This window comes from Sceloporus undulatus, chromosome 3 (genome assembly GCF_019175285.1).
Source record: "Sceloporus undulatus isolate JIND9_A2432 ecotype Alabama chromosome 3, SceUnd_v1.1, whole genome shotgun sequence".
NCBI lineage: Eukaryota > Metazoa > Chordata > Lepidosauria > Squamata > Phrynosomatidae > Sceloporus > Sceloporus undulatus.
Window position 1 is genome coordinate 45,200,610 of NC_056524.1, and position 26,883 is coordinate 45,227,492.

General features: G+C 37.6%; 1 protein-coding gene across 1 annotated transcript in view; it reads left to right on the forward strand.

Moving 5' to 3' along the window:
* Positions 1-26,883, forward strand: part of ZPLD1 (zona pellucida like domain containing 1) — a 66,155-nt gene that overhangs the window by 17,567 nt on the left and 21,705 nt on the right. The window contains exons 2-4 of the mRNA XM_042459776.1: positions 6,426-6,539; positions 18,689-18,909; positions 26,564-26,745. Coding sequence (XP_042315710.1) covers positions 6,426-6,539; positions 18,689-18,909; positions 26,564-26,745 — 517 coding nt within the window. The remainder of the gene's footprint in view (positions 1-6,425; positions 6,540-18,688; positions 18,910-26,563; positions 26,746-26,883) is intronic.

Sequence of the window (26,883 nt, forward strand, 5' to 3'; positions counted from 1 at the left end):
GTGAGATTTCTTATCTGGATTCTATTGCAACAGAAAGGCATTAATTCAATGCGCGCACTAACCCTTTCACTTTTCCAAAAATAGTTTCAAATTATAGAAATGAACAAGATATTTATAAGGTATTTATTTTGTTCCTTTAAAAATGACTACACCTTCTTTAAGGAGAAATAAGTTGAATTTGAAATAAAATCCCTTTGTTCAACTGGTATGCCTTAAAATTGCAGCACTATGGTTAAATGTATTTCAAACAGGATTTTATCCACCTTTGAGGATAACTAAAGTGGATCTACAGACCTTACCTAACTTTTCTTTATAAAAGAATATAATTCTTTATAAAAGAATATGGCACATTTCTTCCCTTCCCTTTTTTCTCTGAACTAGGCATATTTTGAAAATTGCTCCCAGAATAACTTTAAAGTTTCTTTGAGTCTAGCATGATTATTGAGCAAGATTCAGAATAAATGAGAAATCATTTTTTCTATTCCATCATAAAATTTTGGCTCCCCTCTATAAGCTTTTGAAGACAAAACTGAGAAGATGGAAATCTAAAGGCTTAGATAACTAATGGAATTTTATATACATACTTAATGAAATATCAGAAACCTTATATACCAAAAGGATCACATAACTCAGGTGTATGTTTGTTAGATTAGGGTGTATTATACTGCAACCAAACTGTACATTCATAGAATCATAAAATCATAGAGTTGGAAGAAACCACAAGGGCCAACAAAGCCAATCCTCTGACATGCAGGAATACACAATCAAAGCACCTCTGAGAGATGGTCATCCAGCCTTTGTTTAAAACATCCAAAGAAGGAGACTCCACCACACTTCAAGGCAGCATATTCCTTTCAGATAATTTCCCTTTCTGTAGAAAAGAGATCCGTATTGGGTTTGAAACAATAAAATGACACTGTAGTTGCACTGCATGAATGATGCAGTTTGACACAACTTCTTCCATGTTCAACACTATGAAATTCTGGGCTTTGTAAATTTGTTTGATGTTTAGCCTTCTCTGTCAGAGAGCTCTGGTAAATAAATTACAAAGCCAAGGATTCCATAGGATGGAGCCATGACAGTTAAACTGGTGTCAATTTGCATTAATTCTTCTGTGTGGCAGTGGCCTGCCCTTATATGCGCATTAAAAACAGAAGGCTTGAGTATGATCTGTGCTACTTCCTTCAGTAATTTTTGGAGGATTTATGTTTGCCTTTTTGCTCACCTTGAAAGCACATACATAATGATTACAATAAAAAAGATATTTACTTGGATTTGCATCCACAGTTGGAGAAGTCAGCATTGTAAACCATGAAGCTGCCTCCTACTGAATAAGACCTTCAGTCTCAGTATATGCTTCCAATACATTGTACACAGAGAAAAGGGGGACATCACTGGGACAGATATCATTTTTATCCCTAATCCCAGAGATCTAGGAGATTGTACTGGGACTTTCTGTATGCACTTGACCCTCTGGTCTCCCTCTGCACTCCCTCATGGTCCAGTTATAGCCTGTACATCTCCAGAAATGAGGACTTTTTAAAAAATGAGTGAATAAAAGTAAAATTGTAGATATTTCTGAGAGGAGGTTTTTAAAAGCAAAAGTTTTTAAAAGTAAAACTTTAAAAAAGAAAATTCAATAATTCCTCCCTCCCTGAAAATATAATTATCACAATATGTCAAATGCAGCTGTACATTATCAAATCACCTATAAATAATCTTTCTGTCTGGGTAGCTATATATCCATCTGCCAATATGTTGGCCAAAATCTTTTAGCAATGACCATTGGATTCATTAGATTTATCTACATCTTGGATATAGCCATATTGTAGAATTAAAGCACTTTCATACCACTTCAACTACCATGACTCTGTCCTACAGGATCCTGGCTTTTGTAGTTTAGTGAGGCATCAGAACTCTCTCAAAGATCAGGCTGAATACTTCACCAAACTACAAATCCTAGGATTCTGTAGGATACAGTCAAGGGAAACTGGTGTCAAACTGCTTTAATTCTGCACTGTGGATATACTCATTGAGACACCATTCAATAATTGATTAAACCGGTCTACTTTAGTAGGGACTAATGATCAGGATGCCTGTCATAATAGTTATTATTACTCTATTTCTAAAGTATATTAATACTGCTGTTCCAAAAATTTAATTGTTTAGCTGGAGGTTCATCTTCACCATTTCATTATTTAGTATATATTAAACATGTGTACCAAGTTAATGGCAAACCTCCTCTAAACAAATCTTGCAAAAAAATAAATAAATGATAGGTTCGACTTAGGTAGCCATATGTCAGAAATGACTTGAAGGCACACAACATCATCATCATCATCAACAACAACAACAAACTAAATTATTCCAAAGTTTGTGTACAATGAGAGGAGAAATAAAGGAGGACACTTTGTAGCAAAAAGAAAACAAAAGATCTTGTAGCAGTTTAAAAATCTAACATATTTTATTTGGCACACACTTTTGTGGATAGCAGGCCACTTCATTTAGCTGGAATCTATAGAAATGTATGCTAAATGAAATATGTTGCTCTTTAAGCCTTCACAACACATTGGTGTTTTAGAACTGCAACAAAAGCTTTGTGGTTTCACTCCCAAAATACAGAGTGTGGCAAAATCTTAGGAATGGAGAAAATTGTTCATCAAATATATTTTTGAAATGTTTGTAAATTATTGTTGCTATTAACATGGTATCATTTACACCATTTTCAATTATCTCTGAAACAAAATTAGAATTACTGTTTCTTAGTAGCTATCAGTATAAAGACATTATGCAATTTTGGAAACAACTAAAATGAATTCACAAAGGGAATTAAACCTAAAGTCCTATATATATTTAAAAGAGAGTTAAGTGCTGTTAAACTCTCCAAAATTTGTCATATGTAAATATATTTAGGATCATGCTAACATCATTTCAGTTTTTAAACTGTTCTGTCAAATATGCCAAGACATTAATAGGTTTTCTATGCAGTTCTTCAGTAATGGAAATATAATGGAATAATGGAAAATAAATAATTATTTAACAGTCAGTAATACTTTTAAAGATGTTTTAGTTGGGAATCACTTAGCAGTTTGAACTATGGACAACTCAAAATGTTTCTAGTTCTCTTGGTGTATTTGGTGGCTGCTACTGACTGAAAGATTCTAGCATACCTTTGTTGTGATTAAATGAGATTTGGGGCAAGGCACAATCTCTTCGCAAGCTTAGCAGGGAAATCAAAATTTTCCAGTAACAAAGAATGTATAATTCTCCTCTGAAAAATATATAGAAAACAATTTTTTTTTCAATTTAAGAATATGGACTCTACTAAAACTTAAAATATTTCCATAATGTCTACAGCTGAAACCTAATGAGAAACACTTAAGTGATCTTGTGTTGCATAACTGTGTCTGTGTTTATATATGCATTCTGTGCCATCAAATGGGACCTGAAGCAGGGTAAATTTTTTAAAAAAATCTATTAAAAAGATGGGAAGAGAAGGTTGATAGTATCAGCCATCAAAAATACATCCTTTGAACAACTTTGAGAACACTGAAGAAGGCACAGCGGAAGATGAAACAGTTAAATTGTAGGAATTTCAATAGCCTTGGAAAGGACATCTAGAAGGAATATATTAGCATATGATGCTAATGTGATGACTGCAGTTTCTTTTACTAAAACATTTTACTTTCTAGTGTAGCAATAATGTAAACATTCTGGGGTGAATCCAGACAGGGATGTGGCTATGGAGTTGAGGACAAAATGAGTGCATTGTTCCAGTCAGAATTCTGTTCCTTCATTGACTTTTCCCTTCAGTCCTCAAAGTTTTAGCATTGCAGTAACTTAAAACATCAGTTGAGCATTTGGAAATACAGTTTAGGAATCTAAAGGAAAGGCAAAGGCAGAGTTACCAATGGAAAGCAAATTCAGCAAATAGGTTCAAGTTTTGAATGATTTTCAATGTCTCACTTTCTGGAATGCTAGAAATGTGAGAAATGAAGGGGGACAAATTCATCAAGGGGAGAGTTATTCCCCCGCCATAGCTACATCCCCAGATCCAGAGTTAATCTTATTGGAATCTATGGGGGCAAATCTAGTGAAATTTATGGAGAAGTTAGTTATAACGGGACAGAGGCAAAATTTAACTAATTTGTATTTTAATACGAATCAACCAGATCTGTAGTACTTAAACCAGTATGTGAAGTGAAATTAAATTATCTTTCTGTTTATTCACCGCTAAATTTTTCATTGAAGTTCTCCATCAATGTATACAAAACTGCATCCTTTAGTGTTTTAACTGCTTGAAAGTAAAGCACAAAACAAAAATTTATTGGGGAAAATTGCATTAAAATGCACACAAATTTTTGCAGACAACAAAATACATGTATATGAATTATCACAACAACTTTATTAAAAATCACATAGTTATGAAAAAGTGAAAGGGAAGAACCTGTGCTTGGAAAAGTATGAATATTACTGAGAACTAAATAGGTAAATCTATCCCTTCTTAGACCCAGATATAGCATGATGGATTTTCCACCCCTGCAGCCCTTCCAGGGGCTCATAAACTGTTTCCAAAGGGTTTACAAGCTCTCCAGAAGATTTTTTTTTTTGGGGGGGAGGAGTTTGCAATGGGAAAGGATAACTTTTTGCCATTTATTCTGCATTTTACTGTCCCACCAGTGGAAAACCAATGGTGGATGCTGTCTCTAGTAAGAACTGGCTTAAGATCCATTCCTCTTTGTGATCCATTCCTCTTTGTGATTTTCTCCAAGCATGAGAAATTCTTTGATTGAACCTTTTCTATTTAAGAAATAGAAATATATACCAACTCCCATTTTGGACTTTTTAAATAATACATTCTCAAAAGCAGTCTAGATAGCTTGTCACACAGTTTAATTTTCAGATTATAATATGTTTTGTAACCATTATATTTTGGAACCGTCTGTCTATTCAGCTGAATAGACTGGAAGGAACAATGGGTGTTGGCACAAATTTATGCAACGAAACTGTAGTGTTTGTTGCTTGCTTAGTGGGGAGGTGTGTCTTGTCAGATTGCAAATGAGTTGTATGAATGATTATTTTCAGTTCTAAAGCAGCCTCATCACAGATTTGCTCAACTATTATTTGATAAATGAATGTCCAAACAATATACATAACTGAAGAGCATGCTGATTATGAATACAAAAATTGATCTAACATAACAGTTTATATAGTTATCCATCACAGCAGAGTAGGCATGATACACAGGGAAAAATACGGAAGCAGAATTTTCACTCTTTGCAGATAGAGAATTCGAAAATTTTCAGTGGGCTATTTCAAAAGAAAGAAATCAAACAAAAATAAAATTTCATCTAAAGTAGATGAACTTTAATGTAAGCAAAACATTGACTATAGACCATTAGTTGCTGTCATAGCATTCTGTCAGATATCAGGAAGCTTTTTCTTTATTCTGTATTAATACAACAAATATTTAAATGGAAATAATTCAAAAATCTGTTCGTGGAAGAGGGAGAAACCCATGTGAATAGCAAGCCTTCAATCCAATAAAGATTTGAGTACACTGGCCTAAGGCCAATGTAACCTTAATGGAGGAAACCACTGAGCTTACAGAGTTCTATCATATCCGCCCCACCATTTTTCAAGCAGTAGCACATTTGTTTTTATGTTCTTTAGACACACTGCCACTTGTGTAACTAGTGATGCCACTACTTGGTTATATATCAAGTTCTGCAATTGACTGTGGAGCCTGTTTCCTGATGAGAAGCTAAGTATCTGCAGGCCCAGAGTCACTTGTAGTAACAGAATGACACCATTGGATTTAAAACATAATATGTACTTTGAGCATAAGAATATAGAAGAGAACCTGGAAATAGAGGAGTTTAAAGGTGTACCAAAGAATTTGACTGTTGTGAATTACATTCACTAGGTATGGAGATAATGCTGTTTTTCAAGTACATTGTGTAAGCAGATAGACATTTTACAAAAATTCCATTTTGATTTGGATTTTCTAGGAACCAGATCCTGTCTGATCTTGGAAGCTAGGCAGGGTCAACTTTGGTTAGTGTGAGGATGGGAGACCACAATGAACACTAGCTGCTGTATGCTATATTTCAGAGGAAGTAACCTTGAGCATTCCTTGCCTAAGAAAACCCTATGGAATTCATGGGGTTGCCATAAGTAGACAGGCAACTTGAAGGCGTGTGCACATGCATGCACACACAGCACACAGCACACACACTTACACCCACAATCTTTTCTTGTAGGACGTTGCTTTCCTTATGACTTATGCTTCAAAATCAGGTCAAAAGGATCAGTGTTGCTGTGAGTTCCTGTATTTTAGTTCTGATCTGTTGATGTAACTCTTCCAACTTGCATCTCTAATGAACTAATCCAGGCCACAGAATAATTGCCTAATGTGTTGCTAGGTTTTGAAATGGAACGAATATGGTTGCTGCTCCTGTTCACTATGAAGGTGCTATCTGTGATGGCACAATTCAATGGCTACAACTGCGATGCCAACCTTCACAGCAGGTTTCCTGGTAAGTGTTAATTGCAACAAGTTAATGATAAGTCCTTTGCTATCTAGTTTTCAAGAGATGCTTATCTGTAAAAAACTACAAAGTTCTAAAGTGAGTGAAGGACTGAGAGAAAACTTTTTATTAACTGTGTAATGGCAAATGAAATTCCTGTGTAGTAGCAAAAAAGTGAATTGCCAGATAACAGCTCAGTTTCTTTTCATCCAAAAGGTAGACATTTGTGCCCCCCCTTTTTTTGTAAAAATGCACATAGTTAATGTTGGTGATATTGGTAAAAGATTTTTACCCCCAGACCAGTATAAGAAGATCATTTTTAGGGCCAAACTAAAATGAGACTATTCTTACAATCAACAATTGCATGAATATAAATAGTTAGAGAGAGAGAGGAGAAAGAACAGGGTGGTCGGGATGCTACAATTGTGATTGGGTCTAGAATCAGTGTGGATAGTTCAGGAAGCAACCTCTATCCAGTTAGATTTCCATTTAATTTAGGTTAGGCATCCTATGCCTGTTACTTACTCTTTTTTTAAATTAATGAAACCATAATTTGCAAGTTTCTTTTTTTTCATTTTAAAATAATTTTTATTAGTATCCTTTCATACACAATTTTTTTCCATACAGAAACATATCTTCCATTTGAAATGGTTAGGTATATCGTTTCAAAATGGATCCAACATAACAGAAATGTCTGTAACAGATCAGCCTATATCATATTTTAAATAGGAATACAAACCTCTATTTTCAGTATTTATGGTTGCTCCCTGTTACTTACTCTTAAAACAAACAAACAAAATCTGTGCAGTTGCTGTCTGATTGGTGTCATGTCTAGTGTCTCAGTGAAAAATCTGTAACCATTATTTGGAATTTTTTCAGTCCCTTTTAATTAAATTGTCTTATTGATGCCCCCATTCTCAATATTACAAAGCTGAGAGTGAACAACAGTACTATGAATAATATATTTGAACTCCAAGTATGTGTTTCCTCTCTAAAGGTAACCTCCACAATGTGTGAGCCACCAACCTGACCAGTATAGCCCTATCTTTCAACATATATCAGAAATTAAACAGGTCTGTTGTCGACAGGGATAGAGTCTGGGTTCTGTCCTTGTTTTATTGTTGTATATTTGTTTGATTAGCTTTTATGACATGTTGTGAACAAGATTAGGTTTTTCATTCTGTATTAAGATTTTAATTCTGTCTTGTCAACTATCTTGTGTACGTTGGGAAGCAGAAAGTGAGTTATTAATTAAATACATTTCTGTCTACCAAAGCATGGGAGATATAATATGTGGCTGGTGGGCTGAATTTTGCTTGGCTGCTCACAGTTATGTGGGCCTTTTGATTACCTTTTTGAATTACTACTTTGAGAACATCCCAACCAGCATAAGATTTGTAGTTCAAAATAAATTTTCCAAGCTCTGCTGTTAATGTTTGGATGGATTGTTTGACCCTGACTTATTATGGTGTACAAAATTGCTAAAGTTACGACAGAGTAGTTATTTTTATCACTGATTCTACTGTTTCCACATATTAATTTTAAAATAAAGATTAGGTTGTTTAACAGATTCAATCAAATCCTAAATAATGTAGATGATTGGGCTGATTTGTACCAACTTTGAACTAATCAGCTTAGTCCAATTTGATTGCACACTGGAATGACAAAGTCCAAAGAGCTTTGACTCATCCATAGATGTAGATATTAAAAATAAATGGGAAAAAGCCAACTTGATCACATAAGGAAAACCAAGGAGATTTGGAGGAGGGTAATGGAAGCTGGGCTTTAACAAAAAGAACAAATTTTATTTTTCCCACTTCTCCTCAAGGCTTGAGGCAGGGTACAACATAAATACAAAACATAATTTAAAACATAAACCCACATTTAAAATACAACACTATAAAATCTTTAAAATACACTCATTGCATACATATACTGTTAAAAACCCATGATTTAAAACTGACTGGGTAGGCCTGCTGGAAGAGATATGTCTTTAGTGCTGTTTTAAAAGCACTGACAGGTCATTCCACAGTCTGAAGACAGCAGATTAAAAAGTTCTCGGGGAAACAGTTGCCAGTCTAGTCCTGGCCGGTTGGAGCAAACATTTCCCAGAGGACTTGAGTGTTCAGGGTGGACAAGGTGAACCTGTAGGTAACCTGGACCCAAACCATATAGAGCTTTAAAGGTAATAACCAAAACTTTATACTTTGCCTGGAAACTAATTGTCAGCCAGTGGAGAGGTTTTAAGATTGGTATGATGTGATCACACCTGTATGAACTGGTAATCAATTTAGCTGTCATATTCTGAACCTGTTGGAGTTTCTGGACTTGGTACAAAGGTAATCCAGTGTAGAGTGCATTGCAGAAGTCCAGTCTTGAGGTTACCAGGGCATGATCTACCATCTTTAGTTCCACCGATTCTAGGAAGGGGTGCAGTTGGTGTATCAGCTGAAGCTGTTAACAGGCACTCCTCACAGTGATATCTATCTGAGTTAACATTTGGAGGGACACATCCAAGAGCACTCCCAGACTGTGAAAACAGTCTTTCAGGGGGAGTGTCACCCAATCCAGAACTGATTGACATACCCCCAGCCCCAGATTAGGACCCTTGATAGTAAGCACCTCTGTCTTGTCTGGATTCAATTTCACCCCCCCCCCCTTCATGCAGCCCATACCTCTTTTCTTCATCCAACCTCTACAACAGTGACTTTTTAAGTCAATGTTAGCCTCAGTGTGGAGTCTGGAACAAGAAAGTCATCCATGTTCTTTACTCATAACATAACATTTGTGAGGAGGGATTATGTGTGAGGTGAAGTTATATTGTCAGTTGGCTGACATCCTGCATCATCAGATGTAACTCTAATCTCAGAGCTCTGTCACTCTACTTACATTGGATGATGCTAGGCCTCAAGAGCCTAATTTTCTATCTTGGTAGCACTCCATCTGAAGGGTTGCTAAAGTGAATCAGATTAGGGGGCTGAAAAATGATATCTGCAGCATTATCCCAGTTGCAGGGTGTGGTGAGAACAAGCATCTGGAGACACTCTCAAGATCCTTCCACAGCTACTTCTCTCAGTGCTGCAAAATTTATTTCCCAGTGTCCCATTCTGCAGAGCCTTGGAAATCCTTTCATTTTTAGAGCTATCATCTGAAAATGCAGGTTGGGGGGGGGTACATCCACTTGTTAAGGACTATAAATGCAAGTCCCAAGCAGTTACAAGATCCTAAGTCCAATTTATGAACTCATAATTATTGAACAAGATGCCAGCCAGTTATCTCTTCCAGCATTTCTTCATTCAGTTGCTAAATTTAGCTGTGTTAGTTGTACATCATGAAAGAGACAAGTGAGTGGAGGGAAATTATCGACTGCTATCTGAGTTGGTGTCTCTGAGTCTTTTCCTTTTAAATTTCCTTTTGTCTTGTCTTCATTGTTTGTTTACTTTTCTGTAAATTTCTATGAGTCTCTGTGTGCTTAAGAAATGAAATTTATTTTCTCTGCCGCAGCTGCCTCTAGTTGTCGTTAGGAATTAGATGGAAGACAGGCAGTCTGGATCACAAGAAAAAAGGCAGAGTATTTCCTGGGACTAATATGAGGTTGCAGAGTATCCCAGGACTGATAGCTGCATTCACTGTAGGCAGCAAATGAGCAGGGATATATTGCCAGGGCAAAAGCCAGCTTTGTGAAATGTTGGATTCTAACTTTGGAGATCATGGTTCAATTCCCCACATGGTCATGGAAACCCACTGGGTGACTTTGAGTGAGTCACACACCCTAGGCCCCAGGCAAACTCTGATATATCCACCTTAAGGTAAAATAAGTCAGAAATTACTTGAAGGCCGACAACAACAACAACAACAACAACTACTACTACTACTACTACTTATTACTACTTTCCAGGGTATTAGAATACCAGCAACCTGGTTAAGTACCTTAAGAGGTTGCATTAAGACGTCTTTCTTAGGGCAGAGGCAGGAACATCCCAGCAATCAGACCTCTGTGTGGGGAGGAGTAAGCCTAGACAACAAATAAAATCTATTCTGTTTTCCCTGCTCTTTTCTGAATACTGTTGATTTTAGAAACTTTGTATCAGGTGTTTTCCCTATTGCTACTTAGCTTGTGTTTTATTGGGTTTTGAAAGGGCATTAAGGAACGTTTTTGGTAAGCTGACTGATGTGGAAAGGTATGAGATATATACTTTGCGAAAAATAATAAACACCTTTGAGTAAATACCTACTTCCAAGCAAACAAACAAGTCATAGCTCAAAGATCAGATTTAGATCCAGCTTGTACATCAAACTTATTTGCATCACCTGAGTACATCATTTTAATTTTACTTAATAATACTGGAGTGTAGATGCCACTGTTGGGGACTCTTTGGAAACTTTCCATGCTTATTTGTGCTCTGTAGGTTCTATTTATGTAAGAACACAAAAAGAAACCTGGAGGATGATACTAACTTGTCTAATCCTGCATTTTGTTCCCACAGTGATTGACCTCTACTTATTTGAATCCTGGAACAGGTATGGGTTTAGTGGAACCCTTCTGTTCCTGTTCCCCACCAACATGTTTTGAGATGTATATATCCTGTAATCCTCTGATCTTGGAGGATGGTTTATAACCATCATTACTTAGGAGCTATGAATAACATTCTCCATGAATTTCTCTAATCCTCTTTATACTGAATCCATTTCAGACCCATGATAATAGCAGGCATTTTTCCAATACAGAAAAGTTACTGCTATTACAGTGTTGGAAAATAATATTTATCATTGACTTACACTAAATAGAAGTAGTGAAAATTGTGGACTATGCCTGGAATCCTTTTGGCTATGTATATGTATGCAGTTTGGATTTATGTATGTGTATGTCTTTTCTGGGGAAATTGTGTAAAGCAGTATTCAATATTTCCCTGTGCAATATCCAAACCCCACCCTCCAGCAGGTTTTAGTCCCAGTGTCATTTATTGGTTGGGGGAGGAAAGGGGAAGCAACCTGCCATCATCATTAGATATGGAAGAGAACTGAGGTTGCCCTCCCAGATCTCCAAATCCTGGAGGGTGATCTTTGTTTTCTTCCTCTGGCTGCAGAACTCTGCTGGTCACATCCAGACAAAATTGCTGTTGGGTGTTTCCTGGCTACCTTCACTGGCCAGTAAATGGCTATGCTATGGCATTGTTCCCAGGGCTTGAAAACTGCATTTTTGGAGGTGAACAGTACAAAGTTGTATATGGAGAGTGTTAAAGTGCACATGTAGGATCACAGATATAGGAAATAACCTCACTACAATAGTCTACCCAGTGTAGACCCTTGTAATTCCCATTGCTTGATTTGCTCAATGAAATTAATAGCATTTAAATGTGCTTAGCTTTGGCAGCAGCCTGCATCCATCTTTTGCATGCATCTGAGAAAATAGACTCAGGAGCTTGACAGATTGGCATTATATGCTGGTGTGGAGGTGGCATGGGGCATGGTAACTGCATGACAGCCACCCCAACTCTGCCCCCATGCCAACCCCATGCTGCCCCCATGCCGTCTGCCTGACCAGATGGTGGGCAGTATCACGCTTCATCTTCAGCATAGCACTTACATGCGCTGCAACAAAGAAGTGACAAAAAGCCGCTGTGATGGTGGCTAGGGTGCCTTTTCTGCACCACAAAAAGGAGCTGCTTTCTGTGGCTTCTATTTGTGCTGTGAAAAGCCCAAATTTGGGCCATGGCATGCAGTTGATGTGGCCCTGATCTGCCAAGTAAAGGGGCGCCACAGAGCCACCCCTTAGGGGGCATCTATTGAGTCCCCAAGTCTACAAATGCTTATGCTACAATTTCTTGAGTTAGTCTCAAAGTCTGTTAACATTGTAGCGTACATTCTCTGTCTTTTATTATTTTATTTTCACTTTGAACACCCACAGAGCCAGTAAACACACAGGTATTTTCTAGATCCCACTAGGAATGTGGCACCTTGTCTTACATACATTTACAGTTGGCACTGCAAGTCTTCCTTTTCCTGAAAAGAGAAAATTTTATTCTGTAGAAAAATGGGCTAAATGGGAACTTGTTCATATCAAGAGTGAGTTATCACTGGATCCCGCCACTGACACAGACCTGTCTGGTAAAAAGGTTACCTTTACACTGAAAGTATATTTTAGAAATGACACTGATTCCCTCTAGGTAAATATAGATCTTTATTTTGAAGTGAATAGGTGATTATGTTAATTTGCAGGAGTTTATCTGCCATCATTTATTACTGCTTGGCTAATTTACCAAAGGCTGTTAAAAAAGAAAAGAATGCTGATTTTAGATTTTGCTTAACATTTCAGTTGGTAATTTAATGCATCACATCAGTATAGCTCAATCAGGCGCCTGCAAATTGATTGATTCAATAAAAAGCATGATAATACTTGGTGATTAAATTTTTTATCATCAAGTTAGCTACAGTGGTACTCCCACTGTGTGCTTGGGGATTTCCAAACATGTTGGACTATCCCTTCCATATGACTGTAACCTTTGAAATTACAGCGATCAGAAGAGAGAAGCAATAATAGACAACATATGGGCTGTTTATGTAGAAGCGGAGAGAAAAAGTCAAAGTGTTGGCTACTTATTCTGTGAAATTCAGCCTTCATTTTTCTACAATCCTTCCTAATGCCATTATAGATCCCATCTTGCTACTATGGACTAATGAGATACCTACATTCAGCTTCCATCAGTTTTTTTGGCATTAGCACTCTGTTCTCCATGACTCTATGTACCTATTCTGAGCTCTTTTGAGAATGAAATGGCCTATGTAATAAACACAAATATACCGTCCATTATATGGTTAACTACTGCACTTTGAGAATTATGAATAGACTCAATATTCCCCTGTCTAGATATTCAAAGTGTATAGGTGTGTGAGAGAGTTGTGTTGGTACCTTATAGTTCTGCCTTGATCCTGATTCATTTGAAGAGAGGCCTTTGAGTATACATCTCAGTGTTCAAAGCAGCTATCCTGCAATCTGTACCCTACAAAAATGAAGAAAAAATCAGAATATGTGTGCAGAGCATATGCACTGTAGAGACATGGGCTTTTGTGCAGTTGGGACCTTGAATTTGTAGAGGCTGGGGTGAAGATCAGTGACCAAAATCCTGATCTTCACTACCACTACTGCTTGCACACAGATAATGGTTGAGATCCTACATCAAGTGGTGTAGTATAACACTTCATATCTGTAGTTTTGTACCCCCCCTTCCCCTGTTAGGTGTTAAGCACTGGAAAAAGCCACTGCAGCTGCTCTTTATCAGTGGGAAGTGGGTTTTGGGTGCATATGGGGTGGGGTGGGGGTGGAGGGAAGAAATGAGGGTGCACTCTTAGATGGCATGCACCACCCTTTTGCACACATTCAGAACAGACCGGCTGCTTCTTTCTTGCACCCCTCTCCCCCCACCAGCAAGGAGCAGCAGGAGAAGTAGCAATGACCAGCTGCTTAACCGCCATGAAGGGGGAATGTTGGACAAGAGAACAGCCCTCTGCACCCCATTCAAAAAGAGACATACGTATCTGCAAGCCACACTCACACATACATAAAGCATTCTACCCTAAATGTCTTCACAGGATTAATGTGTGATATCTCACATTTTAATTGCTTCGCCATATTTCATTTTAGCGAAATGAGGCATATGTGTGCAGTGAAGTTTTTTTGTTTGTTTATTGAAATATTTCTATCCTGCCCTTTTTGGTGACGTCTCAGAGGGGCACACAATTAAAACAATATGAACAATTTAAAACAATTCCAGTTTTTTTTTAAAAACAGTTTAAATAGGCTAAAAGCATATTGAAATATTGTTGTAGTTGTTGTTTCAAATTGTTTCTCATTTATGGCAACCCTAAGGCAAACCTATTATGGGGTTATCTGGAGCTGAGAGTGTGTGCTTCACCCAAGGTCATCCAGTGAGTTTCCATGGCTGAGTAGGGAACAGAAGAAAAGGCTATGCACAGGCACAATTTTCTTTTAAAAAAAACATGCCTGAAAGGTTTTAATAATAATAAAAAAAAATGGTTTAATTTGTCACCTAAAAGAAAGCTGTGTTGATGCTAATCGAGCCATCATATAAGAATACCTGAAGCTGTTGTATACTGGTCAGCCTATTCCATCCACTTTACAGACAAAGATCGTTGTTTGCTTTTTTTGTAGCCTACTCCTTTCAATTGGAAAGGCTCGGGAATTAACCTGGGAACACCTGTATTAAAAAAAAAATCTGTTGTGTTGTATTGCTCTTCTCCTAAGGTTATTGTGTAATTCTCCTGCTCTCCGAAAGTAGTTTATTATTCCTTATAGTATGCATTGTGATGTATGGCTTCAAACTGTATTGCTTTAAATTGCCCTGTTTTTAATAGCTATTTTATTTTTTATAAACTGTGTTTTATTCTTTTAACTAGATATTTGAAGTGTTTTAATATTGTGACTAGTTTAATTCTGTTTTAATGTTTGCTTTTTGTGTATTTTTAACTATATAGCTCTTTTGAACTGTAAGCTGCCTTGAGTCCCATTTTTGGAGGAAGGTGGGATACAAATAAACATAATCACAATTATTAACACAATCACAAACACAACAACAACAACAACAAACAAACAATATAAAAGGAGCAGTGCAATTGTGATACAGCAGATGTGGCCCTTTAGATGTTCTTTGTCTAGGAGTCCCAGCAGACCTAGTTAGCATAACCAATGGTAAAGAATGATGGAAGGTATAGCCAACAATATTTCAAGGGCAGAACAATTCCTGTCCCTGGAATTAGAGATTACAGCCTGCTCACATTGCTGAAAATGGAACACAACAAATCATCCTGGCAGTCTTAGAGGCAATAACTAAAACTTTTCTGGCACTTTAAGAGTACTAAATCATTAAGAAGCTCTAATAAATTCCAGACTATTCAAATTAATAATCCATGCAGTACAACACCAAGAATAATTATAACGTGTAAAGAATTAACAAAAGCACCACTGTGCTTAGCAATATTTATCCTACAGGAACTGAAAATTGCTCTAACATTACTATGACTGGGTCTTGATTATGATGCATTCTGTTTCTCATTGTGACTGAACTCATAAATATCTTCAGAGTTTCAATGTAACATCTTTCAAACAGTTTTTCCCTGCACCACCTGCTATGTTTAAACAAGGCAGACCTCTTGTTATACTCTAAGCATGTGTCCATGTAAATGATGTTGGCACTTTAGAGAACTGTGTGGGTAGCTTTGCATGCATGGTAGTGCTTTAACACTTTCTTAACAGAAGCCACCTACACCACATGACAAGTTGCTTTGAAATTCAGAGGGGTTCCCAAAGCAATTGGGAGTTAAGTATTGATCTCTTGCAGTTAGGAAGGAGGCAGTGGCAAAAGGGCTTCCTCATCATTGCAACACAGTTGCCATTTTCTTCCTCTTGCACAGGGCTACTGAGCACTCTAGCCCCAGGCATGGAGAGATGGTGGCACCTCACCTTTGCCACAGATTCTCTTCTTTCCAAGATTGTGATGGAATCCATATTTGCTGAATGGATCCAAATCTAAAGACCTGCTGTGAATGATTTATATATATCACTAGTGGCCTCCCATTGCAACTTGTTAAGCATCCCTGTTGAACATCTAGTTTTGAGCACAGCATACAAGTAGTATTACTTGGAACCCTTGGGACTATTATTGGCATAACCCACTGCCCTAGACAAAATAGAAGTGCAAGCACAGCAGCACGCCATAGTGCATTTTCTGAGTAGATCTGGTGTCAACCTTGGCTGATGGCCTCCATGTTATTGGGGCAGTGAATCTGTTCTGGATTTTTACTTTGAATAGTAAAAGACATATCCAAGGTGCTGAACTTTAACCCCCAATAAAGTTTGGACTACAATTCAGAGCAGATTCAGAACGTCACTGGCATGGGAACCACTAGTCATCACTAGCCCCATTACGTGTTGTTCACTTGTCATATCTACTCAGATTTATCTTTTTATTAAATAAAGGAACTGCAAATATTCTTCTGATCATCTCAGTTATATTTTTCTATATCCTTCCAGCTTAGCCACAGCCATAAAAAGTGACACAAGAAAAATGTTCACTTTTGGTCTGTTTCTGCTAGTCACATGTAATGCAGACTTTGGAAAAGGTACTATTTTGAACTACAGCTCTCAGAATCCTCCAACCAGAATGGCTGTTCAGGGGTTTGGGAGTTGTAGTCCAAAAAAGCAACCTTTCAGGCTTGGGTATAATGCTGTGGCTTTAGGGACAGAGATGTCCCTGTGCTTCTTATAAAAGACATCTGGCCAATTCAGCCCATATTTTGTTGGTAGAGCAGAAAAACAAAATGATTTCTCTATCATTTCCATGCACAAAAGGTGAGAGAATCAACAGTAGACTTGTACAGTATCGTTTGTGATGGTACAGGTTCAACACTAGGACACCATAGGAGCAAGCTAGCTTTATTAATAAAGGGAAAGGTCATTTGGCACATATATTGTTATAGGGAATATCATGTGGTTCTGTGCTCCAGCAACTCACATGAACATCTCCTTTTCTGTGAGTTGTAATAATTTATCATGTAGAAATGTTGCAGTTCAGCTGAGGACGGGTATTCACATGTGAATTTACATCAGCAACGGATGATAAATATTTACATACATCTCTTTTGCTGGATTGAGCTGGATATTTCTAAATACTATTTAGAAGCATATTCAGTAATAATCCAATGGATTGGTTTTCAAATAAATATAGTTATGATGCAGATGTGAATTTGGAGGTAGCAGAAGGAAATCTTATAGTTGTTTTATGGGATTTGGCTGACCTAATTCTGTCACCTTTTGTAACAATGCCTTTTGTAACTGTTTTTGCTTTAGAGTGTTTTCTTCTGCTGCTGTTGTACCAAAATGTCATCAATAGAGAACTTTTCAAAATGTTATCTCTATTATTTTGCTAATATAAATTGTTGTTAAGAATATGTACACTCCTAGAACTCAATGAATTGTTGGGTGTCTGTGAATTCTTTCTGATTGTCTCTCTTTCTCTCAGCCCTACATTATATGGTGAACAAAACATGCTGTTCCTTCAAATATTATATTCAGAGGCAGATTGTGATGTAAAACCTTCATTATGATTCCTCAGAATATTGTTCCAGTTTTTAATATTATATCATTTTGGGGCTGTTTAAAAGGTTTATGCAACATCTTGTGAAATCATGTTTCATTGGAGTTATTCTATAAATGACCTTTTATTCAAGTACAGTGCACCTTCACCTTATGCAGGGATCCATTCCAGATCCCCTTGCATAAGGCAAATTCTGCCTATGTTCAAGCTCCATTCGTCACATTAGGGCTTGCTGTCCGCATGACATGTACAGCAATCCCATGTATGGTGCAGACACACTGTAATACCATATTAGCAATAGCAAGTACATTTCTATACCGCTTATCAGTGCACTTTTGCACTCTCTAAGCGGTTTACAAAGTGTAAGCTAATTGCCCCCAACAATCTGGGTACTCATTTTAGTGACCTTGGAAGGATGCAAGCCTGAGTCAAACTCAAGCCCTTCTCTGGTATTGAACACATTACATTTTTGTTATTTAGCAGAAATATTTTCAGTGGAATGCTATCTACAAATTATAGTATGTTGCTGCAATAGAAGCCTTTAGGTACCAGTGGGTGTTGACCATGCAATTTGAGAAGAAAGTATACCTTTAAATGGAGAAAGGAGAGTCATGTGTTTCTATTCCCAACTGAAAGATGTTCAAAAATGTAAGCACCAAGACTAGGGTCACACTGCTAGATAATGTTCATAGGTTTTATCTGGTTTTATCTAAGATCCTCATCACTATATGTTGCTCCTCAATCCTTAAGATTAACTCTGCTTTTGGTTTTCGTCTTTAAAGTGATGTCACATGTTCAGAGTCTGGGAAAGGAAAAGTCTGGGTATCTTTTCCAAGGTCTGGACAAATCACAGTGTACTTCATGGTCTTTTTGGTTTTGACATCCACAATATAGAGCTATCTGTCAGAGGAAATCCACTTAATTCAATACAAATTGTTAACAGTCTTTGTTTATGTGGCATGTATTTTTAAAAGTGATTTTATCTTATAATTATCAATAAATACAACTAATTTGAATTCTCACTGTATTATTCTTGTTTCATTGCAGCGGAAAGAGATATTAGTGTCTACTGTGGAGTACAGGCAATTACTATGAAGATTAATTTTTGCACTGTCCTTTTCTCCGGTTATTCTGAAACAGATTTGGCATTAAATGGGAAACATGGGGACTCCCACTGCAGGGGATTTATAAACAACAACACATTTCCTGCGGTAGTCATATTCATTATTAATCTCAGCACTTTGGAAGCTTGTGGTAACTCTTTAATGGTAAGATAAGATTTTTTTGGAGCTTACATATTGCTTTAAAGCCATTAATGCTGTTATTGCCTGATCAAGTATATGAACTGATGAATAGCTTAAGAATAAAGCATATTCTAAGAGATGGAGGTGTTAGTCTGTTTTAGCATACAAAGTCATAAAGGAATTCAGTAGCACCTTTGAGACCAACTGGAAAGATGTTGTTTCTACCATATGTTTTCATGGACTCAGGGGCTGTGCAGACTGTCTCTAAGGGGTGGCTTCTGATTTTAATTCTGCTTTTCTTATGATTTTTTCAGCATATAAATTAAACAAGTAAGGTGATAGGATGCAGCCTTGCTTGACCCCTTTGCCTATTGGGAACCACTCTGTTTCCTAAATTCTGTTCTGACGGTGGCCTCTTGTCCTTGGCACAGATTCCTTATCAGGATTATCAGATGTAGTGGCATGCCCATGTCTTTGAGTGAATCCCATAGCTTTTCGTGAGCTATACAATCAAATGCTTTGCTGTAGTCTACAAAACACATGTTGATTCTTTTTTCAAATTCTTTGGTGCGCTCCATTAGCGAGCACATGTTTGCACTGTGGTCTCTAGTGCCTCTTCCTTTTCTGAATCCTGCTTGCACCTCTGGAATTTTTCTCTCCATGTATGTTTGGAGTCTATGCTGCAGAACTGTGAGCATTATTTTGCTTGCATGTGAGATTAGTGTGATTGTTCTATAGTTGCTGCAGTCTTTTGTATCTCCTTTCTTGTGGACTGGTATGTATATTGAGTGTTCCCAATCAGTTGGCGACCACTTTGTTTCCTATATTTGTTGGCATATTTCAATTAGCACTGAAGTTGCATCTGTCTGTATGCACTATAGCAGTTCAATTGGGATATCATCTTTTCCTGGTGATATATTTTTCCCATTTCCTTTATCACAGATTCCACTTCACTTCTTAGAATTTGGGGTCCGTCTTCATATGGCCCCTCATTCCAAATATCATACAATCATAGAATCATAGAATCGTAGAGTTGGAAGAGACCACAAGGGCCATCCAGTCCAACTCCCTGCCATGCAGGAAATCCCAATCAAAGCATCCCCGACAGATGGCCATCCAGCCTCTGCTTAAAGACCTCCAAAGAAGGAGACTCCACTACACTCCGAGGGAGTTTGTTCCACTGTCGAACAGCCCTTACTGTCAGGAAGTTCCTCCTAATGTTGAGGTGGAATCTCTTTTCCTGCAGCTTGCATCCATTGCTCTGGGTCCTGTTCTCTGGAGCTACAGAAAACAAGCTTGCTCCCTCCTGAATATGACATCCCTTCAAATATTTAAACAGGGATATCATATCACCTCTTAATCTTCTTTTTTCCAGGCTAAACATCCCCAGCTCCCTAAGTAGTTCGTCATAGGACATGGTTTCCAGACCTTTCACCATTTTAGTCACCCTCCTTTGGACATGTTCCAGTTTCTCAATGTCCTTTTTGAATTGTGGTGCCCAGAACTGGCCACAATATTCCAGGTGGGGCCTGACCAAAGCAGAATATAGTGGCACGATTACTTCTCTTGATCTAGACACTATACTTTTATTGATACAGCCTAAAATTGCATTGGCCTTTTAGCTGCCACATAACACTGTTGACTCATGTTCAACTTGTGGTCTACTTGGATTCCTAGATCCCTTTCACATGTTGTCTCCTTAAGTCAGGTGTCCCCCATCCTATATCTATGCATTTCATTTTTTTGCCCTAAGTGCAGTATTTTACATTTCTCCGTGTTGAATTTCATTTTGTTAGTTTTGGCTCAGCTTTCTAGTCTATTCAGGTCATTTTGAATTTTGATCATGTCCTCTGGAGTATTAGCTATTCCCCCTAATTTGGTGTCATCTGCACATTTGATGAGTATGCCCCCAATTCTGTCATCCAAGTCATTGATAAAGATGTTGAACAGCACTGGTCCCAGGACAGAACCCTGTGGGTCCCCACTAGTCACTTCTCTGCAGGATGAAAAATTCATTTCCTCATTGCATCAAATTGAGACTAAATGGAGCCAACTGGAACTCTTAGTCAAATTGGACCTAAACTGAATCTTATGATTAGGACTACTCATACTACATATCCCCAATCATCTGATGAGACGATTCTATATTTGACAGTCCTCTTATTCACTGCAAGAAAGAAAGGTGCAACCTTTTCTAGAACCTAGTTCCCATAGAAAGTGTGAAACAGCCAATTAATCAAGCACAATTGTTCTGCCTAAGGACCTCAGTCATACCATTCGGATTTTTAGAACACAGTTACTCTTTGCTATGAGCCTTACATACCAGTCCTCAAGCTCATACTCAGTTTTATAGAATGTCTGAGGGTTTTCAATTTCACATGTTGCTGGGAGCTCCAAACTTTGAAATATTTTGTAGTAAACAGTTCGGATTGAAGTTCTCTCTCTCTCCCCCACCTCTCAATCTCACTCTTAAAATCTGTTTTTATTGGTTTTTTTTTATTTTAATAGAACTATTTGGGGACCTGCTTTAGATGTTGTAAACTGCCATGTGAATACAACTGAAGGGCAATTTATAAAATTTCTTAAACAAGCAAATACTTATACTTGATACCTTAAATCAAACTATTAATGTCCAGCATTATCTGTGACTTTGCACATATCCTTCCAATTATTTCTGTTATGGATGAAATGGCAAAACTATAAATTTAAAGAATACATTAAAATGTTAAAACCATAGATTGCACTTCCCGGCATAGCGCAGAATAGCCTTTTTCTGAGGCCAGCAGGAATGTTCTGGTGAAAGCAATCTGAGGATTATGACCAATGATTTCCTCTCGTCTTTGGTGGCTCTTAAAAGAGTTCTAACAATTTCAGTGTTTTTTCTTGCTGGAGTGACATAAATCAAGTGGGAACAGTGCAGGGTCAGCCACTTTATGGTTGAAGTTCACTACCGAAGTGGAAAAATTGAGCAAGGAGCAATTAGATGCCTTCTGAAAGCCTTAATTGAAAACAAAACTGAATTTCCTTTGTGTTTGTATATATGTAAATGTTCTGACACATGCGACAGAAAAAGATTAATGTTAACATATCAGGCTTAGAGCTAGGTCAGAAAACCCCCCCCCCCCCCGCTTACAGACATCATGGTTTACTTTGAACTTGAATGAAGCACTGGGGCAACTACAATGGAAAGAGTCACTAGATGTTTCTGTGCTTACAGCAGCCAGGGAAACTGTGTGATTATGAACAATGCTGTTGACTGCATCTGTGACTGCATGGGTTGTCTAAGATTGTGGACTCCAAAGTAATGTGAAAAATGTATTGTGCAAATCGTCCCACTATGTCAACACCAGCTGTTAATTATTTGGACAGAGTGAGTGCTTCTTTACTTGTTGAATGGCAAAGGGTCAGTGAATGCTTAGCTGTTGCTTGCACCTTTTTTGGGAGGGGGGACTGGTTTGCTGCTGATGCAGATCTTCTACAGGGCAGGAGTGGGATTTAGTCAGAGCTAGTATTTGATGCAATAATTTTTGTAGGTGTTCTTGTGAGGGAGAGAGTGCCACTTGAAAATTAGATTACTCTTGGGAAGATGGTGAATTTTGTGAACATTCAAACAGTTATAGTTCAGGATGTCTGGCCTTTCCTTTGGACTCTTCTAGATTGGGATAAGGAGGCATGAGTTCTTATGGTATGTATTTGGGTTTTTTGGCAGAGTTTGCCCCTTGTTGCCTCTGCATTCACTTGTTCCATCTCACTACAGCAGCAAATACTGCAATATGTTTGCCTGGCACCAAAAAAATAAAAAAAAAAGATTTTGTTTCTTTCTAAAACAGCATTAACATGTTCACTTTAGTGAAGGCTTGGTTGCTCCCAGAGACCTATTATTAAGACAAAATAACTCTGCTATGAAATGGCATACAGTTGTGCAGAAAGGGAAAGGGAAAGGTTTCCCCTTGACATGAATGTCTAGTTGTAACCAACTGTAGGGGGCAGTGCTAATCTCTGTTACTAAGATGAAGAGCCAGCATTGTCTGAAGATGACTCTGTCATGTGGTCAGCATGACTGCACAGAACTCTGTTAACTTACCACCAAAGTGGTATCTACCACTAACACTACCATGTTAGGATGCACAAGGAAGCCATTGAAATCCACAAACATCTGGATAATTTCAACAGGAAAGAAGAAACCCTTAAAGTGAACAAAATTTGGCTACCATTCCTGAGGAATAGCAAAATAAAGACTCAGCATATGCAATTGGGAAACCATTCAGAGTCAGGGGCTTTCCCAGCAGATAATGATCACCAATTAGCAGACGTTAATCCTCTTTTGCATTAGCCTTCCAGCCTGAGGCCGGCCATCAGCACAAAACAATATACATGCAAATCACTCCTGCATTCCCAGGCTCACACAGTATATATATACCCAACTTTTTGCAGGCAAAGCATTTTCTGAAGATGCCAACCACAGATGCTGGCGAAATGTCAGGAAGAAAATTTTCTGGAACATGGCCACATAGCCTGAAAAGCCCACAAAAAACCAAAGTGGTACCTATTTATCTATTTGCATTTGCATGCTTTTGAACTGCTAGATTGGCAGAAGCTGAGACTAGTGATGGGAGCTTACCCCATCACACAACACTTGGTCCTCAAACTGCCAACCTTCCGATCTTCTGATCATCAGAATTGGCATCTTAACCACTAAGCCACCACATAAAATTGTTCAATTGGAGAATTGGAGAAAGAGTTGTCTGACCTCCCAGTAATGTAGTCACTGATGAAAGAAAAAAGGGAGAGAAAGAGTGAGGGAGAAAACTACCAGCCATACTATGTTGAAGTGTAGGCCCTTTGTTGTTTTTTTGTTAACTGCCCTTGAGTTGGCCACGACTCAAGGCAATCCTATGAATGAGACATCTCCAAGATTCCCTGTTCTCTGCTTAGGTCTTGCAAAATCATACCCATGACTTCCCTAACTTGAATCTATCCATCTAGTGTATAGACCTCCTCCCTTTCTAATTCTCTCCACCTTTCCTTGCATTGTTGTCTTTTCTAATGAGTCATGCCTTCACATGATATGGCTAAAGTACAACAGCCTCAGTTTGATTATCTTGGCTTCCAGGGAGATTTTAGGCTTGATCTGTTCAAGAACCAAATTGTTTGTCTTTTTGGCTGTACATGGTATCCTCAACATTCTTCCCCAGCACCACATCTCAGATGAATTGATTATCTTCTTATCTGCTTTCTTCACTTTCCAGCTCTCACATCCATATATGGTGATGGGGAATAAAATGGCTTGGATGATTCCAACTTTAGTGTTTAGTTGTGTATCTTTACTCAGTCAGTCAGTCAGTCAATCTTTATTAGGCATATAACAACAACATAAATTTACAATAAAACTTGAGGGTTATTAAAATTTAATCCATAATCTTGTTGCCTCCACCAGAAAATTGGCCGATTAGCCTGGTAATATGCAGGTTCCAATCTTCCAATAAGTATTCCACTGATAACCCATCCAAACAGATATTCATTTCCAATAACCTTCTTAACAATTTCCCCCTCTGAATTATATACAATGGACAAAGCAATACAATATGATGACGGACATCTGGAGCTTGATCACAGTGACACACTCGATTCAAAAATGGGGTCTGCAAATATCTGCCCCTGGTCACATTTGAGGGGTGTACATTAAATCTTGCAAACAAAAAGGCCTTCCTCGACACCAGCAGTGAAAGGGTTTGAAAATAATCTGGAATCCTACCCTAAAAGGGGAGAATACCAAGCATCGCTGGAGAACACACTCTGGGAGGAGTGGGATATGTCAGCTGATGTTCTCTCTGCAAGGCAGGCCCTAATAGATTCAAGACACTCCTTTTTGGTTAGTAAAAAGTAGAGAATCAAAATTTAAACCCACAGAAATTCGTTTACTTTCATAAAATTTAGCCTAACTGGCATAGTAAATGTCAGATAGTAGGAACCATAAAAGACTGGATCTATTAGGCCTGGAATGTATCTTAAACCAAAACCTATAAGTCATCAACCAGGCTTCAGTTTCAAGAGCATTCAATCCCAGTTCTGCATAGAGAGTCAGATGGTGTACATATGGAGGTACAGATAATAGTCTCCTGAAAAAATGTGTATGCAAACATTCAATCTCCTTATTAAAAGCTGGAATATGCTATAAAGTAATTGCAGTCTTAATTTGGCTTTGTAAATTTTTAAGGCCGCTAGAATATCCTGGCTGGCTTTTTTATAATAAAAAGATTATATAACTGCCAACGATATTTTCCTTGTTTGTATTACTTTACTCATTAGGATCTTTTCTAGTTCCTTCATGGTAGCCCTTCTCATTTTCAGTCTTTTGATTTTTTTGACTGCAGTCTCTAATCTGATCAATGTTTGATCCAAGGTACAGAAACTCTTTTATTATTTCAATTTCCCCATTGTCTAGGTTGAAAAATATGTTACACTCCAAAATTAATAGAATTTACTTTTTTTCTTCACTTAAGTTTCCAGATACAGCATTTACATAGAAGATAAATGGTCTCATAAGGGGATGTGTATGTATTTGGAGAAATTTTAATCAGAACCAAGGTAGGCTAGAATAAGAATGCACAACAAATCACAGAATGTGATCTCTTCAGCATAAATGGTCCACATTTGTTGCTTTCCTTTGTGTCCCTTGTGGTTGCAAAACAAAAATTTAAATACATGAAGGCAGGATGACATAAGAGGTGGGATGAAGTTGGTAAAAAGGGATTAGATACTGCATCTACACTGTAGAAATAATGCAGTTTGACACTCTTTAAATGCTGTAACTGTATCTTATGGAATCCTGAGATTTGTAATTTTATAAGGTCTTTAGCCTTCTCTAACAAAGAGAGTTAGTGCCTTAGAAAACAGAGTTAAGATAATCAAGTCAAGTTAACATTTATTGTACTAGCCAAAGGCCATGACAAAATGAGCTTATCAAAAAGCATAAAACATTTAACATTTAAAACAAAAGGCACAGAATACAAAGGACAAAAAATGTCCCAACATTTTATGTGCAGTTAAAAATAGTTAACTGTTAAAAAGGACAAAAGAAAAAATAGACACCTTTCTTGGATATTAGTAAACATATATGGTATAATCATAAAATCTAATTAATACTTGGTGTCTCCCTGGCAATTTATGGCAATTTTGTTTAACTCTCTCTTTATAATCTTTTTTGCAGTCATGGCAAAAAGAGCCACTCTATTTTGAGTATCACTCAAAAGGAATTGGACCGAATCAACAGTAGAGCTCCCATTTTTGTTTGTCAGCAAGAGTGTTAAAAGTTTCTTTCTAGGGTTGCTGTACAATGGACAAATTAAAAAGTAGTGAACAACATCCTCCACCTGAGGCTGACTGTAGATGCATAATCTGTTCTCAAAAGGCACTTTGTTGTAGCATCCATCTAGAACTGTAGAAAACTACACATCCTAGGATTCTGTAGGATGAAGCCATGGCTGTTGAAGTGGTGTCAAACTGTATTATTTCTACAGTGCAGATGCACTCAGAGTTTGGTGTTGCAGATAAGTTCAGACTAAAAGCTTGATTTTTCATTTGTAATATTACTCTCTACTTGCATTCTTTTAAGGATCTTCTTTTATTATAGGTGTTGCTTCTTCATAATTTCTGTTTTTTTATCTTATCCAAATAGGTCACCTCAGTTCCAGGTATTAATGCTTATGGCAATGTATCTACAGTCCAAATAGGAAATGTTTCAGGGTATATAGATACCCCAGACCCACCAACAATCATTAGCTATTTACCAGGACTTCTGTATAAATTTAGTTGTAGCTATCCTCTGGAATACTTAGTCAACAACACACAACTTGCTTCGTAAGTATGGGACTCATATTTATGTTTAAAGAAATGCTTCTTCTTTTATGCATCAAACATCCCTTGTTTTATTTATGCTTCTGATGAAGATGCTTGGAGCTCTGCAACAAAGGGGAAATAGATGTGTGAACCTAACAG